General features: G+C 34.8%; 1 protein-coding gene across 1 annotated transcript; it reads left to right on the forward strand.

Annotated features, from left to right (window-relative positions):
* Nucleotides 1-5942: 5942 nt before the first annotated feature.
* LOC117625566 lies at nt 5943-11176 on the forward strand. Its single transcript, XM_034357106.1, has 4 exons — nt 5943-6159; nt 6638-6692; nt 9326-10437; nt 10722-11176. Exons 1-4 carry the CDS (start codon nt 5943-5945, stop codon nt 11174-11176), a joined length of 1839 nt encoding a protein of 612 aa, XP_034212997.1.
* Nucleotides 11177-11254: the final 78 nt, after the last annotated feature.

Here is an 11254-nt window from a genome sequence, read left to right on the forward strand (position 1 = left end):
TTTAGGTTACATCGCTATGTGTTGTTAATTTCAAGTGTTAGAACAATTTAATTACTGTAAAGGGTCCACTAGTTTAGTGGTTCGGAGCAATTGCTTCTTTAGACAAGGTCCTAAGTTCGAGTCATAGTATTCGTGTAGTGTGTGTGAGTTTAATATATTATGACCCCTTTCAATAGGAAAGATCCTTGAAAAAAAAATATTAAAAAAAAAAAAAAACAATTTGAAGGCTAATATTAAACTTCATCATCAAGCGATATTTATTATACAAGTGATATTGGAGGAAGAAGGAATTGAGTTTAGGGTCTAAGATGCAAGGATAAATATTTGTTAAGCAATTGAACTACAAACCTCTTGTAGAGATGAGTGAATTTTGAGCAATAGAGAACAAAAGAATTCAAATTTGACACTTTCCGGCCCTGAAAAGTGAATTACCGCTAAAGAAAGGAAGGTTTAATTAATTATAATTGAACTAATTTTTCCTAACTAGTCAAGACTTCTTATTACAAAAATAATTTTATTCTACAATACTTCCTTTAATTTGGGAAAAAGTGGTCCCAAATTCACACTATCATCCCAAATAATAATAATAAACGACCCTAAAAAGAGGTCCCAAATTCACAATATCATCCTAAATAATAATAAAAAAACGACCTTAATTAAATTGTAACACACTGATCTAATTTAATCGTTTTATTCAATTTATGTAAAAAAAATGATGGGAAAAAAAAAAAGAAAAAAAAAAAAAGAAGGCGTTGGTAGAGATGAGATACGGGGAGAATAAAAATTACAAAAGATAGAAAAAGAGGGGTAGGTTTGGGCGCATCTTCAGATGCACATGCATGCTCTAACATTTTTTATTATAATTTTTTTTTTAATTTAGAGTAACTATTACTAATTATATAGAGGGAAGGGGAAAGAGCCTTGGTTAGTGAGAAAGATTCCATCCATATAAGGGAGCACTTGAACAATCAAAATCAAACTTTGCTAGCGAGCACTTGAACTTTTATCCAGTTATATAAGGGAGAGGGCAGGCAAAGACCGATACTTTATCAAGCACTCAAACTCTTAATATTTAACTCTCTAAAGTGAATATGAGTAAGGGAGGAGGCGGCAGCAGTGGTAACCAGATTATCGGCAATAACATTGCGGCAGGGTCGGACAGTGAGGATGTTGGGATCAGGAACTCTTTCAATGGACCAGATCAACCTCGTCTCATCGTTGCTGGCAATAGATTTGCTGCAGATGAACGCTCCAAGGGTGTTGGGATCCACGGAGTTGGCAACACCAACCCCAGACCTGACGAAGGCTCCAGCTGGTGGTGCTGCATCCTGTAGTTTAGGAGAAAAAGAAGCGGAACCAAAGTTAGCATAAACCAATTGAAGAAGGACATGATCAATAAAAAGAAAAAAGTAGCCTGTTCTTCCATGCTTTAAGTTTAATGTAGTGTGTTCGATGTACGAAAATAAGAGCTGATAGAGCAAACATCCAGGCTTGTAGGCCTCTTATTATGAATAATTAATATTTTATAATATTATTGTAATTCCATTCCTTTTGTTTCTTTTTGTACCAAGTTTGTGGGGACATTCTATCTTCTAATGTTGCTTGCAATTGTTTCGATCTTGTACAAGCTCAATTACTTAGTTTAGGAACATAGAGTTTCGTTCATTGATGACAGGTTTCAACATGGTTTAAACTGCAATTACTGATCAACAAAGGTATGTGTTTTTGTAAATTCAAGTCTATTTCCTTTCTCTGATAATATATACTAAAGTTTAGTGTTTTCTTTATATATAAAATAAAGATTTTATTTTTCAAGTTTTAATTTTTAAAATCTAAACAGTAATCTAGTCATTTTTTATTTAAATGTACTTTAAATAAAAGTTATTAGCCTCTTTTTTCAACAAATTTTGTATATACATGATTGTCCAATGCCCACACCCCACATGATTTTTCAATAAATCAACATTAGAGTATATTGATTTATGTTAACAAACTGAAGTTGCTGATGTATAACAAAAAAAACTTTAAATTTTTTATTTTATTTGATATTTTCTCGAAACTCATGAATTATTTATGATAATTAGTTTTTACGGGAGTTGATTTTTCCACTCCTTTTTACTTTTTAATTAATTTTGGTCTTTTTTATTCTTTCTCTTTCCTATTCTACATTTACCCCATTAATTTCTTTTTACTTTACTTTTATATTATTTTTTTTTGAAAAACAAAGAAAAAAAAAAAAGAAATCTCACCTCATAGATGCTAAATGCCAATGATTTTGGAAAAGAAAGAAATAAAAAAATCAACGTGGTGGGGGTGGGGGTACTCATTGATGCAAGACTTTCAATGGGAAGAAAAACTTGGAGTTCACTTTTCAAGTCTTCAGTGGGAAAGTTCAAAAGGACTTGTAATACTGATTCCACATGCAATTGTCCATTTTCCATCTGCATCTAACAAGTTCATTATCCACCATTGGTTTGATCCCATCTGTTAAATTCAATCCATCTGCATCTAGCTTGATGATATGTGGTGTTCTTGTATAACCGATTTAAGTCATCTCAATATCATTATTAAGGACGAGAGTTTTATCAATTTGATTAAGTCACAATACATTCTCAACCCATAATAACTTATAAATAAACCTACCAATTGTAGATACAACAATGATAATGTTAGAATAGGAAAGAGAAAGAAAAACAAAATAACAAAAATTGATTAAAAAATATTAAAAAACGAAACGAGAGTGTAAGTGAAGAAAATAAAAGTGAAAAAATCAGCTATCTTTTTATAATATTAAATTTATAACGTGTTAGACTCTCCAACCCACTCATACTTTTACTTTACAATCAGCTAGCTATCGAGCACTTGAGGGAAAGGGTACTCGACTTTGGCAACACCACCACACCTGAATGAGGAAATTAAAATGAAACTCAACTGCTGCAAAACGAGATGGCAAATAATGTTGAAATTACACAAACCCCACCAAGAACTAAAAATACTAATAATGAAAGCAACGATACCTGGCACATTCATGGAAATGAAATTATGGCATCCGGTGGCAGAGGCGGCAATGACTTCAGAGAAGGTGGGAATTTTCGGGTTTGGCAACACCCACGTCTATAAAAAGGCCACGGGAAGAAAAACAAGTTGACTCCTTCGAAGAAACCGACACTGATAATTCCTTATTATGAGTTCAATTTTTAGTTTCATTCATTTGACAGATGGAACTTTCGTCAAGAGCGAGCTTCCTTATGAAAATGAGATTAAACAAGACAGTTTCATGCATTCCACTAGTACCACACAAACTGTCTCATATCTTCTGAGTCTTGATGTACGTTACATTACTGCGTGTTGTTAATCTCAACTGTTAAAACAATTTGATTGCTGCAAATGGTCCACTAGTTTAGTGATTTGGAGCAATTGCTTCTTTAGGCAAAGTCCTGAGTTCGAGTCTTAGCATCCATGTAGTGTGTGTGAGTTTAGTATATTATCACCTCTTTTAATAGGAAAGATCCGTCAAAAAAAATATTTGAAGGCTAATATTAAACTTCATGATCAAGAGATATTTGTTATACAAGTGACATTAAAGGAAGAAAGAATCGAGTGTAGGACCTAATATGCAAGGATAAATATTTGTTAAGCAACTGAACTACAAATCTCTTGTAGAGATGAGTGAATTTTGAACAATAGAGAACAAGAGAATTCAAATTTAACACTTTCCGTCCTAAAAAGTGAATTACCATTAAAAAAGGGAAGGTTTAATTAATTATAATTTAAATACTTTGTCCTAACTAGTCAAGACTTCTTATTACAAAAATAATTTTATTAAGGAGGTCCCAAATTCACATCATCATCCCAAATAATCCATTCATCAAAAGGTTGTATTTCATTTTTTTCTCATTGCTCTTAATCACCGGCTTTTAGACGAAAAAAAAAAACAAAATAATGATGAATTCCATGCAAAAGAAAATGAACTTGAGGAGAAGTCAAATTTTTCATAATATTAAATACACCGTGTGTCAGACTCCAAGTCCACTGGTACTTATTTTTCTTCGTCACCATGCTCACTTTAACTTTACAATCAAACTTTGCTAGCGAGCACTTGAACTTTTATCCAGCTGTATATTAAGGGAGAGGGCAAGCAAAGACCGATACTTCATCAAGCACTCAAACTCTTAATATTAAACTCCCTAAAGTGAATATGAGTAAGGGAGGAGGCGGCAGCAGTAGGAACCAGATTCTTCACAATGAAATTATAGCAGAATCGGGCAGTGAGAGTGTTGGGATAAAGGACTCTTTCAATGGACCAGGTCAAGCTGGTTTCAACGTTTCTGGCAATAGAGTTGTTGCACGTGAATGCTCCAAGGATGTTGGGATCCAAGGAGTTGGCAACACCAACACCAGACCTGACGAAGGCTCCAGCTGGTGCTGCATCCTATAGTTCAGGAGAAGAAGAAGCAGAACCAAAGTTAGCATAAACCAATTGAAGGAGGACATGATCAATAAGAAGAAAAAAAGTAGTCTGTTCTTCCATGCTTTAAGTTTAATGGTGTGCAGGGGTGGAGCCATAGCAAGGCCTGCCATGGCCTTGGCCCTCCTATTTAATTTTTAATCTCTTGTAATATATTATAAAATATATGTTATAGCAATATAATTACTGCAATTAGATTAGTGATGGCCCTCTCAATTGAAGATGAAAAACCTATGTGGAAGTGATTTTGAAGTTTTGGCCCCTCCATGATGTGTGTTCAATGTACGAAAATAAGAGCTGATAGTGACAGGACCTGTCCTGAATTTTTCGAAATCGGGGACGAATCTTGTGGAAATACCCGACTTACACAGACGTCGAGCCCATTCACTAAAACTATAAAGTCCTTTTTCAAAATTTTTATGAGTTCCTTATTATGACACTGATAATTCCTTATTATGAGTTCAATTTTTAGTTTCATTCACTTCATAGATGGAATGGAACTTTCGTCAAGAGCCTCTCCTTATGAAAATGAGATTAAAAGATACCCAAAAAAAAAAAACCAGACAAATGAGAGATGCATGCTGATTATTTCCCACTATAAAAACACAAATGTCGTTCCCGACCAATTTCTTCAGCGATCGCGTCACTATATATGCCCTTCCTTCTTCCACCACCTAATTCTGGTGGACACTTCCATCTATCCCAGCCTATTCCACCTCATGCTCCATATTTTGGATATAGTTACTGCATTCAACAATTTGATTGCTGCAAATGGTACACTAGTTTAGTGGTTTGCTAAAAATATTTGAAGGCTAATATTAAATTTTATCATCAAGAGATATTTGTTATACAAGTGACATTAAAGGAAGAAAGAATCGAGTGTAAGACCTAGGATGCAAGGATAAATATTTGTTAAAAAATTGAATTACAAATCTCTTGTAGAGATCAGTGAATTTGGAGGAATAAAGAACAAGAGAATTGAAATTTAACACTTTCCGTCCTGAAAAGTGAATTACCACTAAAGAAAGGAAGGTTTAAATAATCATAATTGAAATACTTTGTCCTAACTAGGCAAGACTTCTTATTACAAAAATAATTTTATTAAGGAGGTCCCAAATTCACACCATCATCCCAAATAATCCCTTCATCATCAACAGACCAAATGACCTAAGTTTGGTGACCTAAGCAAGCACCACTAGGATGGCACTTCCATTTTGGTCAAAAGGTTGGATTTCATTTTTTTCTCATTGCTCTTAACCACCGGCTTTTAGTCAAATTTTTCATAATATTAAATACACCGTGCGTCAGACTCCACCACTGGTACTTGCTTTTCTTCATCACCATGCTCACTTTTACTTTACAATCAAACTTTGCTAGCGAGCACTTGAACTTTTATCCAGTTGCGTAAGGGAGAAGGCAGGCAAAGACCGATAGTTCATCTAGCACTCAAACTCTAAAGCTCCCTAAAGTGAACATGGATCAGGGAGGAGGCGGCAGCAGTAGGAACCAGGTTCGTAACAATGAAATTAGAGGAGGCCAGGGCAGTGAGAATATTGGGGTAACGCAATCTTTCAATGGACCAGGTCAAAAAGGTCTCGACATTTCTGACAATACAATTATTGGAGGTGAACGCTCCAAGACTGTTGGGATCCGCAGAGTTGGCAACACCAGACCTGACGAAGGCTCCAGCTGTTGCTGCATCCTATAATTTTGGAGAAGAAGAAGCGGAACCAAAGTTAGCATAAACCAATTGAGAAGGACATGATCAATAAAAAGGACCAAAAAAAAAAGGTCTGTTCTTCCATGTTTTAAGGTTTAATGGTGTGTATTCCATGTACGAAAATAAGAGCTGATAGAGCAAAGATCTAGGCTTGTAGGCCTCTTATTATGAATAATTAATATTGTATAATATTATTGTAATTACATTCCTTTTGTTTCGTTTGTACTAAGTTTGTTGGGACATTCTATCTTCTAATGTTGCTTGCAATTGTTCGATCTCGTACAAGCTCAATTTCTTAGTTTAGGAACATAGAGGTTCATTCATTGATGACAGGTTTCAGCATGGTTTAAACTGCAATTACTGATCAACAAAGGTATGTGTTTGATTAGTATCATTTTACTAGTCAAGTTTCATCAAAGTTTGAGTCAAGTCTGATTTAATTCTTACAGCCTTTTTGAATGTTGTAGAGGTGTCGAACGGAACTGGCGGACTTGAGCACTCCTTGTAAAGCTCATTTATTTAAATTATATTTATTTTAGAGAAAAATAATACATAATATTATTATATTTATTTCTTAAATTCAAGTTTATTTCTTTTTTCTAATATTATATATTAAAGTTTAATGTTCTCTTTATATACAAAATAACGATTTTGTTTTTCAAGTTTCAAATTTTAAAATTCGAACAATAATCTAGTCATTTTCTATTCAAATGTACTTTAAATAAAGTTATTGGTCTCTTTTTTCAACAAATTTTATATATACATGATTGTAAAAAAGTTTTAAATGAAGTTGTTAAAAAATTACCCCAAAAAAAAATGCAATACATGAGTCAAATTTTGAGAGAAAACATTTTTTCAAGTAGATATATAGCTATATTATTGTGCATCAAAATTTGACTATATATCATACTTCAAAAACTGTTTTCTCTCAAAATTTGACTAAGTGTGAAAAATGAAAATACTAATGTTTTCAATGATATTATTGGTGGTTTATATATATTATTTATATCTTAAATAATGAAATACAATTTTATGAGATTTTATTATAAAGTATACATTGATTTATTAAGGTATCAATATTGGTATAAAATGTATCTTATACTAAAACTGGATTTTCATATTCTGATTTGTTGGGAATTTGATTTTCTAGTATTTTAAATTGAATCCAAATGGGGGTACTATATTATTTACATTGTAAACTTTAGTAAATGGAGTAAGATAAAAATAAATTAAATGTTTAGAATGAAAATAAGGCAATATAAGGCAAAAACAAAACAAGGCAAAGAGGCGGGCCTCGTCGAGCCAGATCCGAAGTTTCAAATCCTAAGTTTTGTTTGTTGCATGATAAGATAATTGCTAGCCCTAGTTTATTTTATAATTGCTAGCCCTAGCCCTAGCCCTAGCCCTAGCCTTGTTTGTTGCGTGAAAAAGCAAAAAAGTTGTGTTTTTTTTCCACACGGACTACCTTTTGACTAGACCATTCATATCCAGTAGAAATTTAATTTTTGTTTTTGTTTTGTTATGTTATGTAAGTGATAATGATAAGGCCTGCCTCAGATGTCCAGCCTATTCCACCTCATGCTCCATATATTGGATATAGTTACTGCATTCCACTAGTACCACACAAACTGTCTCGTACCTTTTGAGCCTTGACGTAGGTTACATCGCTATGTGTTGTTAATTTCAAGTGTTAAAACAATTTAACTGCTGTAAATAGTACACTAGTTTAGTGGTTCGGAGCAATTGCTTTTTTAGACAATGTCCTAGATTCGAGTCCTAGTATTCGTGTAGTGTGTGAGTTTAATATATTATGGCCCCTTTCAATAGGAAAGATCCTTAAATTTAAAAAAAAACAATTTGAAGGCTAATATTAAACTTCATCATCAAGCGATATTTATTAAGAAAAATTAGGTTTTAGACATAATTAACTTTATTAATTAGTTTGTAAGATATTGGATATTTTGGTTTTAGTTTTAATACCTAGGAAAAAACTACTATTTTGAATTAGCCCAAAGAGAGGCCCAGATTCGTTGGGCCAGATAAAATTTAACAACTGATAAGACAATTCTACCCTTCTTCTTAAAAAACCTGGCCCATTTGTAAACCTACAAATTAAATGACGCTTTTGCCCCTGAATGTTTAAACAAGGCGCGAGTATTGGCAGCAGATTTCGTTTTCGTCCTCGTTCTTCTCTGTTTCGTTTTCGTCCTCGTTTTTTTGGCAGCAGATTTCGTTCGTTTGGCAGGCGAATTTCGTTCGTTTGGCAGGCAGATTTCGTTCGTTTGGCAGGCAGATTTCGTTCGTTTTCGTTTTCGTTTTCGTTCTCGCCGTTGGAGCTCAATTTTCTGGTTGGTTTTCCTTTTATTTCTTCCTTTTTCGTTCGATTATCATGCCGAATCTGTCAGTTTTTTTGTTCGATTATCATGCCGAATCTTTTTCGTTCGATTATCATGCCGAATCTTGTTTCCTTCTAATTGGATAATCTTTCATTCGATTATCATGCCGAATCTTTCAGTTTTGGGTTTTTCGAGCTCAGTTTTGTGGTTCGATTTTGTGGCGCGATCTTGTGGCTCAATTTTGTGGCTCGATTTTTTTTGCCTCCTCTGTTATAAACTGCATCTGTTTGTTGGAGTGTTGGCAGAAACTGCATTGCAGTTTCTGGTTTCATAAAGGCAATGTTACAACTGCTCATGGAGTTAAATGTGTTTTGATATTAGTTTTAGTACTTTTAACGTGGTTTCCTTTTGGTTTCTATTCGATTTGTTTTGCCTCCTCTGTTATAAACTGCATCTGTTTGTTGGAGTGTTGGCAGAAACTGCATTGCAGTTTCTGGTTTCATAAAGGCAATGTTACAACTGCTCATGGAGTTAAATGTGTTTTTATCTAAGTTTTAGTACTTTGAACATGGTTTTCTTTTGGTTTCTATTCAAATTTATGGGTATGTTATCACATAAAGTGCAATGTTGTTTCTGTTATTTCAGTTTTTGACTATAAACTGCAGTGCAGTTTCTTGTTTCATAATTCGATTTCATACTAATATTTGGATTTCTATTGGAATGTTACAACTGCTCATGTACATTATTTAGTGATTTTAATTGTTTTCTGTTTTTGTTTGTTGTTTTGTTTGCATTTTCAAGGCTAATGGAGGTGTGTGTCATTGCCAAGTGCACATATAAGTCGGAAACCATCATGTTTTCAGTTTCATCAGAGTCATCCATGGTTGATATTTTGAAGACTTTGTGTCTGAGGTTTAGGGGTTTGCAGTTGGGTTGTTTCACATTACGGTATTCGGTGCCCAGTTATCCGAGTTGTTTTCTAGAAACGGATAGCGATTTGGACTTGATGAGGACATTTTTGTTGATATCAAATGAGAAGACTGTTGATATTTTAGTGAAGGATTTATGCGGGATCAGTGAATATAGTGGTGATTTTTGTGTAAATAAGGAGTTGATAGCATGTGAAAAGGGCGAGTCGTCGTGTTCTAGTACTGTCGAAGACAGAAACGAGTTTTTGGGCAGGTCGAAGAGAGCAAGTGCTAAGCCTTTGTTGTCAAATGAGTGGGAGACATACATACATCATGTGGGGCAGAAGTTTGACGGTGGTGCAGAGGAGTTCCGGTTGAAATTGTGCAAGTACGCTCTTGAAGTAGGATTTAATTTTTTATATGCCGGCAATGACAAGAAGCGGGTGGTTGCTGTTTGTTCGAATAAGAAATTGGAGGGTTGCAGCTGGCGTGTTTATGCTTCTCGTTGTGAAGCTACTGGCAGTTTTGTAATTCGGACGTTAAATAATGTTCATACATGTGCGGGTCGGATACGGGAATCAAAGAGTAAGATGATGAGGTCTCGTGTGGTGTCCTCCCTCATTGTGGACAGAATTCGTGCAAAACCAGAGCTGAAGCCAGTTGAGATTATACACGAGTTCAAAGATTATTATGGTATAGACATTTCATACTACCACGCATGGTTTGGCAAAGAGTTAGCTAAATTGGACGTTCACGGTGATGAGTCGAAGTCCTTCAACGAGTTAGTGTGGTATGCGGACGCCGTAAAGGAAACTAACATTGGTTCTCTCTGCACTCTTGATTGTGAAGTTGGAATTAATCGCTTTCGACGGTTTTTTGTGTCTTTTGGCGGTTGCATTGCTGGATTTCAATATTGCATACCCTTGTTGTTCATTGATGCTACGTTTTTGAAGAGCAAGTACAAGGGGCAGCTTCTCTGTGCTTCGGGAAAGAATGGAAATCAAGGTATGGTTATTGTAATGTATTGCAGATTTTCATTTGTTGCAATTTTTAGCAGAAACTGCATTGCAGTTTCTTGTTTCATAATTCGATTTTATTAATATTTTTTGCATGTCTGTGGGAATGTTGTAACTGCTCATGAACTTAAATGTGTTTTAAACTTAGTTTTAGTACTTGGATCATGGATTTGGCTTTTGGTTTCCTTTCAAATTTGAGCAGATTTGTTTTCATAAACTGCACTGCAGTTTCCCTTTTTTGCTTATACTTGTGCTTTTGGTTTTGTTTTGCAGGGTTTTATCCTCTAGCTTTTGGAGTTGTTGATTCTGAGACAGAGGAGAATTGGACTTGGTTTCTTCAACATTTGGCTTCTATATTGCTACCGATGGGGAGAGTGGTGACCTTTTTCTCGGACCGCAATCAAGGTTTGTTAAATGCAATGGGGTTTGTGTTTCCCGGATGGCCTCATTCTTACTGTTATTATCACCTCAAACAGAATTTGATATCAAAGTACCCGAAGTCAGGTTATGGGAAACTGCTCCAAGACCGTGTTATCAATTTATTTAGTAGATGCGCATATGCTGTTACGGAGGAAGAGTTTAAGGTAGCAATGGAGGAGTTGGTGATTGTTGGGAGTTCGAAAGTGAAGGCATTTATATCTGATTTGTCTAGAGATCACTATGCCAACGCATTTTTTCAAAGGAATGCGTTATGGGGAGATGGCAAACAGTTTAGCGGAGTCCTTTAATAATTGGGTTGGTGTGTTTCGAGATTTGCCGGTGCTACCTTTGATAGAAGGGATTCGGCAGAAATTGATGGTATTGAA

The sequence above is a fragment of the Prunus dulcis genome, chromosome 4 (assembly GCF_902201215.1).
Source record: "Prunus dulcis chromosome 4, ALMONDv2, whole genome shotgun sequence".
Lineage (NCBI taxonomy): Eukaryota > Viridiplantae > Streptophyta > Magnoliopsida > Rosales > Rosaceae > Prunus > Prunus dulcis.